Raw genomic sequence first — 19,962 nt, 5'->3', positions numbered from 1 at the left:
AACCTCTGATGCTCTGTCTGTGTAACTGATAGACTAACTTTTAATCCAAGCTAAACCCAAAAGTTTCCAGCACAGCCTTTAGCAAACACTAAGTTCTCCTCTGCTGAAGCACTGTAGAAAACGTTTGGATTTTAGGAGACCTGGTTGCTGATTTCAGAGGGCCCTACTTCCCTCTGGGTCTGTAAAGCAGTGTTCCTGGACCTATGGCTACAATATTCTATGCAAAGTCACAGTCTATGCTTCCTTATTCAGGCAGGAAATTCCCTTCCTCCTGTTTACTTGTTTACATTTTCCTCTCTCCAATTTGCTTCTTTACCAAGTATTTAGTTATGCTAGAAAAAAAAAAGACCCTTCTGGCCAACTTTTTTGTCTTTGTCCTTGGAACTGAAATTTCTCTTATTGTTTGTCAGCTTTATGTATTTGTATAAACATTCAGACCTGCAGCTGGAAAGATGCTCTGAGACACTGCCTGATGCTGGAATAAATGTTACCTAAATATCAGATGATGTTGCTGGGACATGATTCTGTGCTAAAGTAATTATATTCATCCCTTCCTTCAATGTCATAATTATTTTTGTTTCATTTTTTATTATGTATAGTGTGTGTGTGTATATGTGTGTGTGAGTGTGTGTGTGTGTGTATGTATGTGTGTATGCACAGGTGCATGCACATATGTGTAGAGTTCCTGGAACTGGAATTAAAGGCTGTGTGAGCCACCAATGTGGGCACTAAGAAATGAGTTCAGGTCTTCTGCTGTTAATGGCTGAGCCACCTCACCACAAATGTAAAATGTTAATTATGACTCTTTTAAAAATAAGAGTTCAGTGTGCTAGGTGTCCAGGCCTGAGCCAGATCCGGGGAACCAAAAGCAGAATATTTTGGTCTTTATTTAGTGCTACTGAAACTTGAGTGACACTCAGCTCTCAAATAATCTTAAGTAAATTATTCAATGTCCTGGCTTTTAACATGAGTTATTACTTCAAAACCATTTTTCTTTTCAAACTTTGAGTTGTTTTAAAAGACATTGTCTTAGTCAGGGTTTCTATTCCTGCACAAACATCATGACCAAGAAACAAGTTGGAGAGGAAAGGGTTTATTCAGCTTACATTTCCACATTGCTGTTCATCACTGAAAGAAGTCAGGACTGGAACTCAAGCAGGTCAGAAAGCAGGAGCTGATGCAGAAGCCATAGAGGAATGTTCTTTACTGGCTTGCTTCCCCTGGCTTACTCAGCCTGCTCTCTTGTAGAACCCAAGACTACCAGCCCAGAGATGGTCCCACCCACAAGGGGCCTTGATCACTAATTGAGAAAATGCCTTACAGCTGGATCTCATGGAGGCATCTTCCCAACTGAAGCTCCTTTCTCTGTGATAACTCCAGCCTGTGTCAATTTGACACCCAAAGCCAGCCAGTACATTTTTTTTTTTTCATTCTCCTGCCAGGCACACTTAATTCTTGTTTATAGTGTAATGCTGTGGGGAGTGACTTTCTCCCAGTTTGAATATTCAAAGATGCAGCAACACAGGCCCAATAGTTCTATACCTGTCTGCACTCATATGTAGGAAAAGACCCTCAACTTAAGTGCCTCTGCGATTCAGAGAGTGAACCAGGCTGACATGGGAAGTTGTTAACTGTTAGGTACTTGATTCCTATTTAAACTCAGTAAGCAGGCAACTTCAGCTGGGGAACACTCAGACAAGTTTGGGCCTGGGCTGAGATCGCCCCGCCCCTCGACAGCCCCGCCCTTCGACAGGCCAGCTCCGCCCCTCCCTGTCCTGGTCTCCAGCCGATCCCCTTGTCTGTGCAAGACCCGGGAGTGGAGGCGGGACCATAAACCTCAGCCAATGGGCGCCAGTGGGCTGGGCTGGCCGTAACATGGTTGCCCAGGTAACCAGTGAGCGGCCCCGCCCCTCCGGGCCAAGGCTTTGGCGCGCCGCTGAGTGTTGCTGGAGTGGGAACCCGGGTGTCTACCAGCAGCGTTCGCAAGATGCCCAAGTGGAGTCTGCGGCGGAGGCCAGGCCGTACACTCGGACTCCTGCTGCTGCTGGTCTTGAGCTTCCTGGTGCTCCGCAGGTGAGAGAACGCTCCGCCCAGCACCTATGGGACTCCTTTGGTCCCAGCCCAACACCTCCGGTTCTGGTCTGCCACAAGTCTGGGAAACCGCGACTCTAATCTCTTAGAGCGCTCCAACAGCCTGGAGTCCCTTCGAGCCTCCAGTCATTCTTACCCTGCCTCTGGGTAAAGCAGGCAGGCACAGCCCTGTCAGTCCCTAGGGGTCAGTGTGTTGAGTTTCGCAGCGTTCCATACTTGGTGCTGGATTCTGCTGTTCATAGTCATGTCCAGTCCTGTGGGAAGATCGACAGAACTGGCTTTCTCGTTTCTCTTCAGACACCCCCATCACTCCTTCATGTAGCTCCCACTGCTTTTCTTCCAGACCCCTACATTTCCTCCCAAGCTGGAAGTCTCTATTCTGCAAAGTTAGTGTTGTGATGTCCACCGTGAAGGTGAAGTCCGTGGACTTCTCTCAGATTCTCAACCCTGATTTACACCGCACTGCTGTTTATGTCTGTCCACTTTCCTCCTTCACTTTTGTACGGCCCCCTTTTATGAACGCTATTTGTCCCAGTCGGTGGTGTTCATTGAAAGAAAGGTTTACCCACTGCCCATGAACAAGTTTTCTGGTGATCCATTCCAGAAGGTTTCCAAAGCATATCTATTTATAGGAGTCACCGGCCTGACGATCTTCCAGGTCAATGCCTGGCGCTTTACATATTCAAACTCTCCAGTGTTGCTGGGAAGCTTGGCAGCAACATGAAATAATTTGTCAGTAGACTTGAGGTCAGCCTTGGGAACTGGTGGTAGCTTACCACCCTTAGTTTTGTCTTTGGTTCCTTTCTTCATTTACCTGAACCAGAAACTAGGGCTTTTTATTTTTTTTATTTTTATTTAAGATCTGAGTCCTTTTTGCTGCCGTGAGAACACATTTGGAAACTTCACGTGAACACCCTTTCAAGACTTATACCTCTTTGTTTCTGAGAGGATGTCATATTGTTGGAGAAGAAACTAGATCTTTTCTCATTCTAGGGTCCGGGAAACTCCTAAGGCCTTTTGTTTCCTTAGTTGTTCCAAACACTTTGTTATTTATTCGTACTGCCCTTTCTTTGAATTTTAGTCATGGCTTCTGTCAAATTCTCAGCTTTCCCCAGGGGCACGGTTGATGTAACTCCATTGGTATTACTCCAGGCTGAGGCAACACAAGCTCTTGCATAGAGCAGGGAACCACGGAGCTGGAGCTCCAGAGAAATAGTTGCTTGTTTTTGATCGAAGTACACCTGTCCCTGCAGGTGACTCAGAGAGGTGACTGATGTGGGATGAGCCTGACTGAGAGGGGTGAGGGATGAGCCTGGTCAGGTAGCATTTTCTAATAGTCCTCAGGAAAATGTGTGGGAAGGAGGCGGGCCACTTGTCACCCAGCAGGACACTGATGAGGGGTCAGGCAAGGGACAGGACTATGAAGAAGCAGCCTAACCCTCTCATAGGTGAGTAACTGATTCCCTACCCAGGCAAGCCGGCCACAGCAGAAATCAGGCTGGGACTGTGGACTGGGTTGGAATTCATAGTTGTGGCTCAAGCCTGAAGTTGCTTCATGACACTCTCCTTTACAGCAGGCAAGGAAGGTTAAAGAGGCATTGACCCAAGATCAGGGCCATCTTTTGGGATCCCTTGAGAGAACAAGTCTCTTTGGCATCATTTTGACTATATCTTCTCCATAGGTGCATCCTGTCTAGTTCTTTCTGTATTAACATAGATGAGTTACTTTAATAGCTATGAAGCCAAAGGGAAACAAACTGGCCCTCACTTCCTGGCTTCCCCCAGCTTTGACTAGGTCATTAACTAAGTGGGTGGTGGGGGCCTCTCCCAGCTGTTGTTGGGGAATGTTGGTGTGGCTAATAGAATATGGGTCACATGGAAACTGGCTGCTCTCCTCAAAGTTCTCTGGAGCCCAGCTTTAGGACCAGTCCTTTTCCTGGATCCCATCAGCAGGTATTTTGAGGTTTCTGGGGGTTAGGTGTCTGGCTTAGAAACATTGCTTTTTTATTTCCTGCAGTTTATTCACAGGTGATTATAGCTGTTTGATTAAATCATATCTAAGACATATTTAAGAGGGCTAAAAAATGACTTTATGGGAAGATTTTATTCAATTTGGTGTTTTCTTTTTGTGCCAAATGATGCCTTTGATGTAGATAATGTGGGAAAAATACTACTACAATTAAAAGTAGTAGAAATAACCATCTCCCCCCCCAAATTCTTTGGTATCCCATTGTTTCCCTCCCACTTCTTCTTCCTCTACAAGACTCAGTAACCACTGGTGGATTGTGTGTGTGTGTGTGCGCGTGCCCTCATATGTTATCTGAGGTGTGCACTGTCTCTTGGCTTGCTTCTTTTCTTTTCTTTCTCCCCACTTATCTTAAGAGTGGAGTCCTGTGTTTTCTGTCATGTGAGCCATGCTTACAGTTGGTTGCTCTCCTTTCTGGTTTTCCTTCCACTTGATGAACACAAGGAAGCCTATTTGATATGATCTGGCCACAGTCTCTTTATGATCCTTTTCCTCAGGGCACTTCACTGAGCAAATTCAGTCAGTTCTGCATATTTTAGGCTTAGATTTTTATCTGGCTAAAATGGGGGGCAGCGCTCAGGGAAGGAGGGGGAGGGAGAGGACAAGGAAGAGAGAGGGGGGAGAGAATGAATGAATTAGAATGAGTGAATGAATAAGTTAGTCAGCCTTGTGTTTCTTAGAGATGCATTCACTTCTTGGCTCTGCCCCTTTACCCGCAGTATCTGGATTCTCAGCCCTGATGTCTTTCTCTCAAACTATTCCTTGCTAAAAGTGGGTAAGTGGATGGCTTAGCTATGGTAGTTGCATTTAAATTTAAATCAGTGTGCTTTCCAGAGGCCCGGGGACAAATTGTGTCTGTCATCTGATGTTTCTTGGCGTTGCTGAGTTTTATGTATTTTAGGACTCCACTCTGTTTGAGTCCTGATTCACAGACCCCGGAGTGTCCAAACTCTTTGAGTATTGTCCCTTTCATCTTTTAGCGGTAAAGGTTTTAGAATCTGGGAAGTGTCTCTGGGCAGACAGTCACATGCCTCATAAAGGTGGCGAAGCAAAGTGGCCTGGGAGGTAGCTCACAGTGCAGGACAAGTAAGATGTCTGACTTACTCTGTGCTGGTATGATGGTGTTGGTACTGGGATTTTTACAGAGCCATGGTAGCCAATCTCTGAAGGAAACATTCTATTAGGATTTGACATTTTATTTTATTTTAAAGATTTATTTATTTCATTTATATGAGTACACTCCAGCTGTCTTCAGACACACCAGAAGAGGGCATCAAATCCCATTAGAGATGGTTGTGAGCCACCATGTGGTTGCTGGGAGTTGAACTCAGGACCTCTGGAGGAGCAGTCAGTGCTTTTAACCTCTGAGCCATCTCTCCAGCCCAGATTTTGATATTCTTGATCAGAGCAAAGAACTATGTGGCATTGGTATCAGGTCTATCAGAATGGTGGGAAAGGGTCCTTCCCACTTTGGGTCAAGTAAGTAGCAATGAAAATACATGCACTTGCTCTTTGCTAAAATGACAGTTTGACCTTCCGAACTTGCCTCCTCCAGCAGGGACAAAGACTTTTTGGTGTGGGCATGGTCTCTTCTCCATCCGGTCTCACAGTTTGCTTAAATCTATTACTCTGAATATTAAAGCCCATGTTGAAGAAAGAGTTTCCCTTGTGTGGGACTGTTCCTCAGATGAAAGGGCAGGGGTGGTTTTCAAGGCTTATGGTAAGGAAGCAGACACTTTCAGACTGCTGTTTGTTTGCCCGAGAGAGACTCAGCTGGTATTCATGGCTGTTCCCAAGAATTAAGAAGATGTTTTCAAGTATTTAAAAATTGTGAGTAGGTAATAAATGAACATTCCGACGATAGAGGGAGCATCAGTGAGAAGAAACTCCTCTATCCCAATTTCCCTTCCCACCAGAAAGTTACTGATGCTCTTTTAGATGCATTGTACACATACATGAAAAGATAGCTGTATTGTTTTTCTACTGGTCCATTAGATACATAATTTATTTAAGCATTCCCCCACTTGATGGGCATTGATTGTTTTCAGTCTTTTAGCTCCTGAAGTGCAGTAAATATCCAGTGGGTGGCTTTCTATAAGTAGAATTGCTGATCATAACGGATATTAATTTTCAATCTTGGTAGATTCTTCCAAAACAGCATATTTCTTTTCTTCTGGGTCATATAAAGGGCATTTTGAGCTCAACTGTCTAGACTAAGGGAGGAACTTCTTTCTAGTTTGTGTGTAGGACAATATAGATTCCTGAGGTTTTATAAAGATTAATGTGCCTATTACATGCCTTTGTGATATAATCCTAAGAAACAGATTTTAAAGCACTCTATCCAGCTGCGCTGTTTCCTGTATCTGAAGGTTGTTCTGTCTGTACTCGCAGAATTACCCCATAGGCTTATTATTAAAGACCAAGAATCTTTTTGAATTATCAGAGTTTTTACTTCCATCTAGGCTGAAATACTCATAAATTTATTAATTTATGAGGCTTTTAATGGATTCTTTTTTGGTCACAGTAAAAGTACACTATCTCTGAAGTCCATTGTAATTGTCCTTTTTGTCAGGTGTGAATATCCAAAAGGGTTTCCTTATTTCACTACTGGGTATCAAGGTATCCATCTAATACATGCCTCTTCATGTATATGTTTCCTACAGGATTTAGAAAACGTTGTCCTCTGAAGCACAAAACTGTCTGAGGGCCAAGAGGACAGACATCTATAGCCTGGGAAGCAGTCTAAATCTTTTCAAAAGGAAAAGTAGAGACAGTAGGGTTGCGGTAGTGCCTTGTGTCGCTGTAGAGAGCACACACTGGCTTCTGGGTTTGAAATCCAGATCCTTGTAGAGGCTGTTTGATGACTCAGCAAAGTAAGAGTCCAAAGCGTTGTTCAGCTAGAGGGCGGATATCCGAAACTGAGCTATGTGGGAGCTGATGCAGGGGGGTTGCTATGTGTGTATAATGAGGTCTCTGGGCTTTTTAATGTACCTGCTAGGTAGAATTGTGGTCTGTGGCCAGGCTACTGGGATAAATGAGGTAGTGGGTATTCTTGTGGTTTCTCTGCTAGCCTGATGATCTGAACTGAATTCAGTTCATCTTTGGTTTGGGAAACCCTAAGAGGCTCACAGTGCATCTGGAAGTTGAACTTGTACGCTCTCATCTTGGACACCATATTATGTATTTTACCAAAGTAATTAGCCATTAGGGTTCGTAAGTTGTGGGAATGGAAGGACTACTGTTCTAGACAGCTGGTTTAGGTGCCCGGCTTGCTACAGGAACGTGCAACCTGGTTTTGATTCCTGATCACCACATTCAGCTGCTCCTGGTGATGTCTGTGTTGTATCATCTCATGGGGATACTGGACCATTTATGTCTGGTCAGGCTATGGTGAACAGATTCTTGAAGGAGGTGTCTTTGTCTCTAGTGAAGCTTCCTAGCCCCACCGAAAACCTGGTACTGAAAAAATCAGTGTTTGCAGGATTTACAGAGGACCCTCTGGCATGGCGACAGGCACTCCAAAATCACTCTGATTTGGATATGTCATTTAAGAAGCTTGTTCCAGGAGGTGGCAGGATCTGGTCTTCTCCTACCCAAGTGTCTTACAAGTTGACTGACAGTTTTTATTTTAAGTTGACCATTGAAATTCCACTCACGGGCCTATTCAGAGTGAAAAAGGTGGTAATCTGTCACTGGGTCTCACATAGCAGCACAGCTTATCCTATCCAGGGACATGCTGCTTGCTGGAGCCTGTACTGTACTCTCTGTTCTACTGATCCACCTCAGTGATCAGGGGCAAAGTGTCAGGAAGCTTCCATCTTCACCCTGCTCCTTCACAAGGCTCAGCCTGATGAGGAGTCCTCACAGGACCTAACTCATGTCTCTTTGCTGCAGCCTGTTTCTATGTCTGTAGCCCTCCATAGCTGCAGGGGACACTGTATTTTCACTTGCCACTAGTTGGATGATTTACATGAGACCCCATTAGGAACACACATACAAATACACACACACACACTCACACTCACATGCACACACACATCTTTGTCTAGGACCCTTATCTAGAATGTGAGCAAGACTACCCTTTCTTCTAGGCAGAAGAACAAAACATGACTGAGCAGAGCAGGCCTTAGGCTGCAGGGCACAGCCCTTCTCCTAAATTTCTTCTTTAATAAAGAAAGAAATTTATTTATTTTTTAAAATAAAGCCAAGATACAAAAGCAACAGAAGTTCTAGAAAAAAGTAATATAAGCTCCCAGCTCCAAAGAAGGTAGGTACTTATGGTTTCATCCAAGAAACTGCTATCATGAGTGAACTGCTTGCTAAGGAAAACAACAGAATGCACTGGATTCCCCAGGGTTTGCTTATGTCCTTGGTAACAAGCCTAACTTAGGAGTGAAGCCCCTATGATCTTTAAACCAGCCAGTCAGAACCACACAGTTGGCATTTCCTGTATTCTAATAATACTGAGTTAATTACCCAGGAAATTATGGGGTTTATTCTTAATATGATGATTATTAGTATTAATGATCATGATTAGTGTTAATAACTATTTGCAGGGAGTTTTGTCCTTTGTTATATGAAGGTCTCCCTTGCATCATCTCTTTCTTACAGTGAATTCTCTGGAGACACCTAACATCTACTATCCTTGTTTTCCCACTGAATATATCCCTTTTATTGAGGTAGTAATGCCTTTTTTAGTAGGCTACCAGAAAATTTCCAGAAAAAAAGATACGAATTTTCCAGAATTTGGAATTTGATAACAGTTAGTCATTTGCTTGTTTGTTTACTTCCTATTTCTTGAACAGCATTGTGAAATTTTGTTTTAAGTCTAAAAAATGATAGGCTATAAAAGGACAGAGAAAGAAAAAGAAAGAGGAGTTGAGAATGACTCCAGGATCCGGTCCTAAACAACTGCAAGTTCAGATTTGTTAGTGGGTGAGAGAAGAGGAGAAAAAGATATATGGAGGCAGGAAGCGGGACCCTTATCTGCTTGCTATATATTGCAATAAAGATATTAAGTCATATAATGGCTCATGGGAGTTTGAAGTTAAAAAGTTTGAAATGGAGCTGTATATTTTCTATGTGTGGTTTTGTTTTTCATCTCAAAACATTTTCTGATTTTTTTTGTGATTTTTTTTTTCCTCCACTCATTTGTTGGTTAGGAGTGCTGTTCAATTTCTACCTCTTTGAGAACTTTCTAGTTTTACTTCTCTTACTGATTCCTTGTTTGATTTCTGTGTGTGTGTGTGTGTGTGTGTGTGTGTGTGTATGAGAGAGACTGGGGGAGAGAAGTGGGGGTGGGAGGAGAGAGAGTGAGCCCATACAAGTTAGAGGTAAAAGTACAACCTGAAGTTTGTCTTTAACTTTGCAATCTGGTTAAGGCGCAGGTTTTGGTTCAGTAGGTCTCAGATTCCTGCATTTCCAACAAGCTACAGATGGCAATGCTCACTGTCTGCACACCACACTCAGAATTCAGCCTACACTGGTCACCAACTAGGTCACAGATGAAAATGCTTGTTACTGTCAAGAAATGAGATTCAAAGAACTTACTTCCAGCTTAGTCCATATCTCTGCGCTTAGCAGAATGAGTCCCTTGCACCTATAAATAGACATTTATAGGTGCTCACCAAGGAAAGCAAGAAGTAAGAATCCAGATGTGAACTTCAGCCAATAGCTAGAGATTTTTTTTTCAAGATCTGCCCAGCGAGTAGGATTGCTACCTGATAGAGTTATTTGTAACATGTATTATAAATGTCTTTAAAAATAATGAGCTTGTGTGTATGTATATTTTCATAACCAGATTGTCACTGTGTCCCTGTTTAAGACTTTAAAAGACTTAAAGAAAGAATGTGTCCTTCTAGTCATTACTCATAGTAGCCTGGCAGGTGTAGCAGGGTGTGTGTGTGAGTGTGTGTGTGTGTGTGTGTGTGTGTGTGTGTGTGTATGTGTAGGTGAGCAGGCAAATGAAGCAGAGCATGTACTTCAGAGGAAGTACCCTCAAACTCAGGGAGATACACAAATAGGCAGGGTTTGGCCCGTGGCAAGAATAGATTACATGCTGGCAGAGGCTTGGATCGGTAGGATTTCTCTGTACCGATCTTTCAGTGCAAAAGTTTTGGTAGTGTAATAAGATAGCCTGACAGAAAGTTAGGCATCAAAAGTATTTTCTACAAAAATGGGAGAGTGGCACCCATGGGATTATTTCATATTCATGTCATTAAATGCACGGAGTACGATTCTCTGTGCCGTGCAAGCTCATTAGCACGAGTTGCTTTCAAATAGGGATAAATTCCTTCATCATCCTCCACAGGGTGTTATTGTTACCTGAAGCTCCCAGTGGCCTTTCTGTGTGGTAGAGACAGGCATCAGTCCCATTCCACAGAAGAAACTCACCCACAGACTTGGAGTCATTAGTTTAGGGTGAGGATACCTACCAGGGGCCTCACATCACATCTAGATCTTCTACTTCCAGATGCTGCTCTTGTTTTCATCCCCTAAGAGTCATCAGATGTCTGGAAGATGAAGCTTTTCTGAGAGAGAGAGAGAGAGAGAGAGAGAGAGAGAGAGAGAGAGAGAGAGAGAGAGAGGAGAGGCATTTGGAAGCTGGTCATGTGTGTGTGTGAGAAGCCAAAAGAAATAGATCAAAAGTAATATTCATTGTTCATGAATGGTCCCAGAGAATCCCTAAGTATACCATGCTGCCCATACACTGTTCACACGCTTAGTAATCTGCCCATTCTGGGGCCATTAGGGCCATAGTTCTTGGTACTCAGATGCTGTTTTATGCGGAAGAGCCTGCCTGCAATAAGATGACCTCTCATTGCACGATCTATAATGAAAAAAGCAGTAATTAAAAATTGACTTTACACCAAATATTCTTCTGTTTGTATTTTTAGTCTCCAACTTCCCTAAACCTGTTCATGTTGCTTTTTTTCTCTTGACCTTCAAGAGTGTAGATAAGGAGAGAGACTTGTAGTCGTATAAATTATGAGAAACAAGCTGAGGGCTCCTCTTGGCCAGTCAACCACTGAGACATCAATAGGAACATTTTCATGGGCTGCAGCTACCCCATAGCCTTCCTGGGCATGCCCTTACCATGCTTTGTTAACCCTTAGTTAATACTAGATTTTCAGAAGATAATTAAGAACTCCATATGTGGTCAGTGAATGGATGCCATTTAATCTAGACACCTCTTTCTAGGTATCTGAATCCCAAGGTGGGCAGCTGTGACCATGAGGGGGCTCTGAGGTACTGTTTTAGTAGCTCTTGCTTTAATATCTAGTCTGATGGCTTAGAGCAACTGGCAATAGTAGGAGCCTGTGAGCTGCAGCTGCTCCTGTGTCTGTGACACTAGAGAGGTCTTCCTCATGTAGTATGACCCTTCCTCATCCTTTCTCCTTTTAGCCCACGTGTCTTCATGTTGAACGTTGTGTCTGTCTTGTTCCTGGCTGCAGCGTCTGCTTGCTCTTCCCCTGCAGTGGGGCCCAGCCCAGGAAGTAGTGCTGAAGAAAGTCACCTTTCAAGGTTTGGCTAAGTGGGAGGTTTCTCTGGCCACCCTGGGAGCAGGTGAAAGAGAGAAAACAGAAGACTTGTGAAGGAGAGAAGGACACAGTGTGCGTCTCTGTGCTGGTGCTTACTGCTGTGGAAACGCTAGACCACATGAGGGCATTTGCTTTTCCAGGTTGAACTGGAGCACTCTGGTTCCCCTATGGCTCCAACGTCAGCGCCTGGGACTTCGAACAAAAGGCCCAGACTTCATTCTGGAGGACTCCACCTTTCAGATTCTGGGGGGATCCATACACTATTTCCGTGTACCCAGGGAGTACTGGAGGGACCGCCTGCTCAAATTGAAAGCCTGTGGCTTGAATACCCTTACCACGTAAGTGCTGTCTCCTCATCCCTCCACCAAGCCTAGCTACCAAATAGAGCCCCTGCAAAAGTGTTTGCAGGAAGAAAGCTATTACAGGAAGCCAGCCGATGTTGCTTGCTTAGGTTTGCAAGTTCTACAGAACTCCCAACAGATGTGTTAGGGGAGATGCAATCAAGTAGTGGAGAGGAGAGAGGGAGAAGGAGGGAGAGGGGGAGGGAGAGAGAGGGAGAGAAGCATAGATATAGATATAGGAGTTGGTTTGTTTGTTCATTTTGTGGCTTGAATAAATAAACTGCTTTTTCACAGTTCTGCAGGCTAACCACGCAGAGTCTCAGAGTCAAGCTGTCTATAATCTGTTTTCTCCTGGAGCCTCCATGGCTTGTGGGGAACTGTCATCTCCCTGTTTCCTCAAGTGACTTTTCCATTGTAACTGTGCACAACAAAAAGAGTTTTTGTTGTTGTTATAAAGACATGCTACAAGTAATTCTCTCTTTCTTTCTCTCTATCTCTCTCTTTCTTTTTGAGAGGTGAACTATACAGCTCAGTGTGGCTTCATACTCTGTCCTCCTCGAGTAGAGTCTTGGATGCTGGGATTGCAGGTGTGCCTCACTTTGTCTAGATTGACCAGTAATGTTTTATACAAGCAACTTCTGCTTCCCAAATTTGTACCCTGGATGAGTGTAGTCCTCTTCAAGGGCAGTGGCCTATCAGCAAGTCAGCATCTATTTTCTGGAAAGATCTTTGGACGGTTGTGATTATGATCCCTGCATGTAGCCTGGTGCTCCTTGGCAGGCACCAGATAAAACGTCGACTGTGCAAGTCATCAGAAAACGAGGTTCAGAGGCTCAGCTGTCAAGAGTGACCTGACTTTGGTTCCCAGCATTCATGTCAGCCTTACAACCTGCTTGTGTCTCAAGCACCCGAGGCACCGTTGGTCTTTGTGAGAACCTGAACTCACATGCATATGTCCCCCCAACCCATGACACACATGCAGAGAATTAAAATGAATAGAAATAAATAGAAACAGGCCCAGTTATGAACAATATTGGTCTTTTTATGGCTTTATCCTCAAAATTTCTAACCTATATTTGGGGCTATTTCTATGAAATAAAAAGGATCAACAGCTTGAAATTCTCCATTATTAGGCAAAAAGGTATGATTATAAATCAAAGAAGTGGGCTACCTTGAGTGATTTGTGAACTAGCTTTGAAGATAGTTGTAAAAGGGACACTTTTAATAAATCAGAGCTCTGTTGAGAGAAATGGGGACAATTTCTTAGAGGGCCCCTAAAGGCCTTGAGAATACTGCAGTGTGTGCTAATCTGGAGTCACAGAACCTGACCTTTTACTCCAAATATCTCATACTTCACCTTAGTCAAGTTGACTCTCTGTCCTCCTAAGGCAATGCAATGTTCTTCCTAGGGCCTGCCTTGAATTCTAATGGTCCTCATGCCTGGTTCCAAGGTCTGAAGCTATCTGTCATAATCAGTGTTAGATGCTTATGTGGATGAACAAACTTCCCTGCAATTATCTTGTCTTTTACAGCTATGTGCCATGGAACCTCCATGAGCCAGAAAGAGGCAAATTCGACTTCTCCGGGAACCTGGACCTAGAGTATGTAGTCTTGGTGCTTCTGTGCCTGGTCTGGGATGGGAAGTTACTTGGGGTTGGTGACAAGCCATCAGGATGTTCCGTCTTGACTCTGTTTTGAGAAACTGAGGACTGGGTCTTGAGCCTTGTTCTTAGAGTGCTGAGAAAGGCTTTGAACTCAGGGCCTGGATGCTCTCCAGCTGTGACATATTACCCAGGGCTCTCAGCCTACATACAGGTTCCTGTCCTCCTTTTCACTACAGTCCAGAGAGTCTAGATCCCATATCCCACCAGAATCCTTGTTGGGGTTCATATACCTGGGATGGAGTTGGCTGCTTCTGAGTGCAAAGTTCCTGTATGTTGTCTGTCTGACCACGTCCAGTGGGTCTGCAGGGATGGTCCTGATGCAAGGAAGCAGTGCATACCCAGCTCCCTGGGCTTCTGGCTCCCTGTGTTGTGCAAGAATTCTCTGCTATGTTGAGCTTTGGCCATGTCCCTCTTACGCCATGTTTCCTGATTGAGAGAGGAAGGGGCAGGGAGGAACAGGGAAGAATTGATACCCAAAATGCCTGTGGTTCCTCCCATATTTAATCTTATTCTAGATTCTCAGGGCTGACATTTTTTTTTCTCTTCTTAGGGCCTTTATCCAGCTGGCTGCAAAGATTGGGCTGTGGGTGATTCTGCGACCAGGGCCCTACATCTGTAGTGAGATTGACCTCGGGGGCTTGCCCAGGTGAGAGATGGCAGTGTGGGTCTCCAGAGTAGCTGGAAGTGTCTGGGTGCTTAGAGGTGTTGACTTAGTATTTTTTTTTAAGGTAGTTTTCATTCTGTGCAGAATTTTCTCTTTGAAGCAAGGGGCATTGGCATAATGCTGCCATCCCTGCTGTTGTTGAGTAACCTCAGGTCCTTCTATGTGTCAGGTGGCAGCAGTTGGAGGTATCTGCCTGGAGGCATTTCATTGTTCTGGCCACACTGGAGAGGCACCCAGGCAGGTTACTTATCTGATCTGTCCATCAATACAAAAGGAAACAAACCAAATCATCCTATCTGTTTCTTAGAGATATTACTGGTGATTTATTAAAACCCCAAGTATTGCTGTAGTGTAGAGGAATTGGTCTTGCGGTTTTGTCCTCAGTCCTCCTGGGTCTGTTCTGCCTAAGTGTAATTTCCAGTAAGGTCAGTGTGCTGAGCATTATGCTGTGGGAGTGATGTCTGAATGGGTATCATGTGGACCCACATCTGTTCCTTTCTCAACAAGACTGCCTTCATTTTCAGGCAAAGAAAAAGTTCTGTCTTATCAAGTGTTATCATCGTCCTCACAGCATCAATCACAGGTGGCTAGCCACAAGCTCTGCCCACCTGTTCTGTGCCTGACCTCACAGCATCAATCACAGGTGGCAAGCCACAGGCTCCACCCATATGCACTGTTTCTGTCCTTACAGCATCAATCACAGGTGGCTAGTCACAGTCTCTGCCCACCTGTGTTGTGTCTGACCTCACAGCATCAATCACTGGTGGCTAGTCACAGGCTCCACCCATCTGCACTATCTCTGTCCTTACAGCATCAATCACAGGTGGCTAGTCACAGCTTCTGCCCACCTGTGCTGTGCCTGACCTCACAGCATCAATGACTGGTGGCTAGCAACAGGCTCTGCCCACTTCTGCTGTTCCCAAGAGGCTGAACCTCTTGGTCCTAGAAGTGGCTTGGGGAACTCTGTCTTCACAGCACACGTACTATGCCCAGATCTTATCTGCTCTCTGTTTCCAGCATGGCCTGCCCTTCCGTCAGGGGTACAACTTGTCTTTTGTCCAGCAGCCAGGATCATTCTGATCTGGCACAGTGTTTCAGGCAGAGCTGTGAGCACACAAGCTGCTTGGCCCTTTCTGCGGATTAGACACCTGTGCCACTGTCAGCATTTTCCTTGGGCTCAGCTGGAGCCGGGCATAGGAGGACAACAGGGTTTAACACCCTTAAATTAGAAGCAATGGGGACTCTTAGATCTGCTCTCCCTTGCCATGGAGGGGGGCACTCTCCATGGGTGGGTGCATCCCATTCATGAGGGATTCCCAGGAGTATAGGATGTCAGTGCTTTGAGAAAATAGGCCTCCTTGATAGTTCAGGATGTGCAGGTCAGGTTAGGGGAGACACTCCCTTCAGCCTTTCATTATCAGCTGACATTCCTTGATATGTTTCTGTCACTTTTCAGAGATTCCGAGTTAGGGGAAGGGAGACATTAGAGCCTCTTGTTAGAAAACATGATTTTTAGGACTTCATTTGAATGGGAAGCACTTTGGCTTTAGCTTTGGAGCTAGCCCCTGGTGCTGAATTTTTGTTGGGATATGTGACCACAGCAGATCAAGGGACAACTTCAATTTGCTCTCCTGCTGCTGCTCTGGTGGCAGACTGCAGCACACAGGCTCCCGAGTCCCTCTGATACCATCTCACAAGTCAACAGGATCATTTTTCTGGGGCATCCCGGAAGGTTGAATCTGGGCTTCTCTAGTCCAGTGATTTGTAATCCTTTTGACCTTGCCTTCCTCCCTGCCTTGGGATGGGGTCTTACTGCACAGGCCAGCTACCTCACTATTTAGCTTAGGCTGCTTTTAAGACCCTGATTCCCCTGTTTCAGCTGAGTGCTGGATTCCAGGAGTGCTCTGATGCCCGTTTGGGCCGCTAGTGTAAATACTTGAAGACCAGGTCTTGCTGTTCTTTTTCCAGCGGGCAGTTAAGAGCACCTGTAGCCTTGAAGTTCAACCCAAACTTCCCAAGGCATTCAGTGTGTAGGCTGGCACTGTGATGTGTTTGCCTCTGGACTGCGTGCATAGCTTCCTGACTTCCTAGCTAGTTGGTGGTGGTGGGATGGTAACTGGCCCTGGCCTGACCTGCTCTCCAGACTCATTCTTGAGTGGGTTGAAGCTGCTTCCTTTCCATGCTCACTGGCCTGCCCAAGCAAACCCACAGACGATAGCACTGATACTCCTTTTCCTCATTTCTGTCTCCAAGCTGGCTCCTCCAAGACCCTGACATGAAGCTGAGGACAACCTACCACGGCTTCACTAAGGCAGTGGATCTTTACTTTGACCACCTGATGTCCAGGGTGGTGCCACTTCAGGTAAAAGAAAAAGCAAAGGCGTTTTGATTTTCTGCCTGTCTTCTAAATAGCATGCAATCTTCAGTAAGCTTGCAGATGAGGGCCCTGCAGTTCTTCTCACCACAAGGGCACACTCTTCATCATTCTGTGAGAGCTTGATTTAGAACACAAGGGCCCGAAGTACTTGTGTTTTCAAAGAGTGTGCATACTAGTGTGATCTCAGGCAGAACTGAAATAACAGGTGGACATGGGGACACATATTAGTCTGTGCAGCTAGAGCTCTAACTGAGCTTGGGTCAGTAGGAGGCCTTAGGAACTGAAGCATGCATCTGTCAGGGTCTCAGTGACACAGTGACCACACAGGGCACAGCACACATGGGAAGGCCCAAGATGGGACATGAGAATTCTGTGTAAGGATAAAGCTCTAATTGATGTCTTTTCAAAGTATGCTACCAAATGGTGCTATAAAATTCATTCCTATTATTCAAGACAAATGTATTCAGATGAAACTTCGGTAGAAAGAATCTTAATATTTTATGTAACAGTTCCAAGTAATAACAAACAGGAATGGGATTAATTAGCCCAGTTGCTGTGTAAAACCACAAAGAATGATATTAGGAAATTAGTACAGCAATAAAATAGTACACTGATTTAAAAAAAAACAAACCACTCTTGGGTTAATGGTTTGGAACATTCATAGCAATATGAGTTCAAATAAACAGCCAGATGAAACAGGTTATCAGAGTTGGTTTGAAAGCCACATAAGCAAGGAAAAATTTATATACATATACCCCAATATCAATTGAGCCACATTTGCAGAAAATTTATAACTATACATCAGATGTAGCTGCTTATGTATATCAGATGTAACTGAGTGTCCTGTCTTTTTATTTACTGAACTAAATATGAAAGAATCAGGAAGCTTGGGATTTCTTGGCCTAGCTTGTCCTAGCACATAGAGTTCCTGAGATGGTCCAGTGCATTACGTGGTGGGAGCAGCAGTGAAGGTTTTCTGGGGATGCATTCTGAGGCATGTGAATAGAATCACCAGCTCTGTTCATGGGTACAGCACAATTGCTTCACTTGATTTTTTTATTTTGTAAGATGTATTTAACAAAAACTGAGCCTTTTAAGTATACAGTTAATCATCACTATATATATATATATATATATATATATATACACATATACATATGTATATATATGTATATGTGTATATATATATATATATATATATATTGACCCTTTTAAGTATACAGTTAATATCACTATATATACATATCTATCTATCTATCTATCTATCTTCCTCATTAGAGGAATGTATTCCAAAACCCTTAATGGGTGCCTGGGACCACACATAGGAGTAAACCTTCCATACATAACATGTTCCTATTCATAGACATAGACAATGAAGTTTGAAGGGACTCTGGCTAGCTTGAGTGTGGTGAGCATCGCTCTGGCAGACAGTTCCCTCTTCCTTGCTAAAAACCATTAGATTGCATTACTAAAGCTAGCCCCAAAGGCCTATTGCCTTATTTAGTCAGTCAATTTCTCTTCCTTTGGGTAACTACCAAGGTCCAGCTATCAAAGTATTGAAGTCCAGCAATCAAAAGCCCCCTTTGGCTCACCTAATTAACATGACCTATTAAAATTAAACACCCCATCCTAACATGGGGTTTCCTATTATACCTTTATCATCCTCCATTTGCCTATGGGCCACATCTGTCTCTCTAACCATAGGCAGTTCTTTGTCCACCCCACCTCCCTGGCACAAATATGATTTACCCCCCTTTCCCTTGCTCTTTTTCTTCCCTCTTCCTTGCCCCCTTCCCTTTCTCCCTCTTTCTCTATCTCCCGTCTTTGTCCCTTATCCATAGACTCTGTCCCTTTGGGGAAAACAAATCTCCTTTGTTCTGAAAACATGGTCTTGGGGTGTCTTGAGCTGACTCTGAGGTTCCCTACAAAGTTTACATGAATCAGACAGAGTAAGACATGAACAATAATAGCATCATAAAATAGAACAATTATAGCACTACACTGTAATAAATCATCAGGATCTCTGATCTCTTAAAAAAAGATTTATTTATTTATATTATATGGATGTTTTGTATGCATGTCTGTCTGCACACCAGAAGATGGAATTATATTCTATACAGTTATAGACAGCAGTAAGCTGCCATGACCTATGGAAATTAAACCCTTGACCTATGGAAGAACAGCTAATGTTCTTAACGACCCTGGGATCTCTAATCTTATACTTTGGGGGCTGTTTTAAAGTAGATCCAGGCCTATGTATACCCGAGCAATGCAGTCCTGAAATTCCTCTGAAACTGATGTGGCTACTAAGTGACTGACAGAGAGGTTGTATGCAGCACAGACACTCTGGACAAAGAGATGATTTACAGTCAGGCTGAACATGATAGGCCAGTGCTAGCTTTTGTCAGATTGTTCCTCCCTTTGAATTTATGCACAGCTTAAAATTTATGATTTGTATATGGAATTTCCCATCTCATATTTTCATACCATCACTTGTATATAATTGAATCCTGAAACACAAGCCCACTACTATCTGGTGGCTTAAAATCAGCAGCCAAGGGGAAACTATTCTAAGGGGGAGCTGTTGTATGATGGCTGAAAATAACAGCTAAGGGAAACTACTGCATGACAGCTTCAAACCCCAGGAAAGCTGGGAAAGGTCAGAAAGCCAGAAATCCCACAAATCAATCAGTCAACAAATCAGTCAGTCAGTCACTCAGTCGGTCAGTCAATCAATCAGTCAGTCAGTCAGTCAGTCACTCAGTCGGTCAGTCAATCAATCAGTCAGTCAATCAATCAATCAATCAATCAATCAATCAATCAATCACTTAGTCAATCAATCAATCAATCAATCAATCAATCAATCAATCAGTCAATCAATCAGTCAATCAATTAATCAGTCAGTCAATCAATCAGCCAATCAATCAGTTGGTCAGTCAATCAATCATTCATTCAATCAATCAATCAATCAATCAATCAATCCATCAGTCACTCAGTCAGTCAATCCCCCAACCTCATCTGGTTGTCTCCTCTGTCCTCTTTCCCACCTTGGATTGCTCATCTATAATAGGTAAGTCCTTTATCTTTAAAGTCCCTCCCTAGCCCATGGCATTTTTCATAAAAACAATAATCCACTCATGAACACTCCATCCTCATGATCCAGTCACCTTTCAGAGGTTCTGTCTCTTAATACCACTTGAAGTTATGATTTTGCATATGAATTTTGACACAATTCAAACATTTAACCTTCTAACTCAG

General features: G+C 43.8%; 1 protein-coding gene across 5 annotated transcripts in view; it reads left to right on the top strand.

Moving 5' to 3' along the window:
* The first annotated feature begins 1,893 nt into the window (after positions 1 to 1,893).
* Positions 1,894 to 19,962, top strand: part of Glb1l2 (galactosidase beta 1 like 2) — a 42,823-nt gene continuing 24,754 nt past the window's right edge. For 2 of the 5 annotated variants that reach the window (XM_021172140.2, XM_029481926.2), the window contains exons 1-5: positions 1,894 to 2,073; positions 11,799 to 11,996; positions 13,532 to 13,600; positions 14,214 to 14,309; positions 16,581 to 16,689. In XM_021172140.2, the coding sequence (XP_021027799.1) occupies positions 1,988 to 2,073; positions 11,799 to 11,996; positions 13,532 to 13,600; positions 14,214 to 14,309; positions 16,581 to 16,689 (558 nt within the window). In that variant the 5' untranslated portion in view covers positions 1,894 to 1,987. Of the gene's footprint in view, positions 2,074 to 11,521; positions 11,642 to 11,798; positions 11,997 to 13,531; positions 13,601 to 14,213; positions 14,310 to 16,580; positions 16,690 to 19,962 lie in introns of all 5 variants that reach the window. The other 3 variants (XM_085844497.1, XM_085844495.1, XM_085844496.1) reach the window with 3 other exon arrangements.

The sequence above is a fragment of the Mus caroli genome, unplaced genomic scaffold (genome assembly GCF_978045245.1).
Source record: "Mus caroli unplaced genomic scaffold, Mus_caroli_1 scaffold_11, whole genome shotgun sequence".
Taxonomy (NCBI): domain Eukaryota; kingdom Metazoa; phylum Chordata; class Mammalia; order Rodentia; family Muridae; genus Mus; species Mus caroli.
The sequence above is the reverse complement of the archived record's forward strand: the minus strand, read 5'-3'. Positions and strand labels throughout refer to the sequence as shown.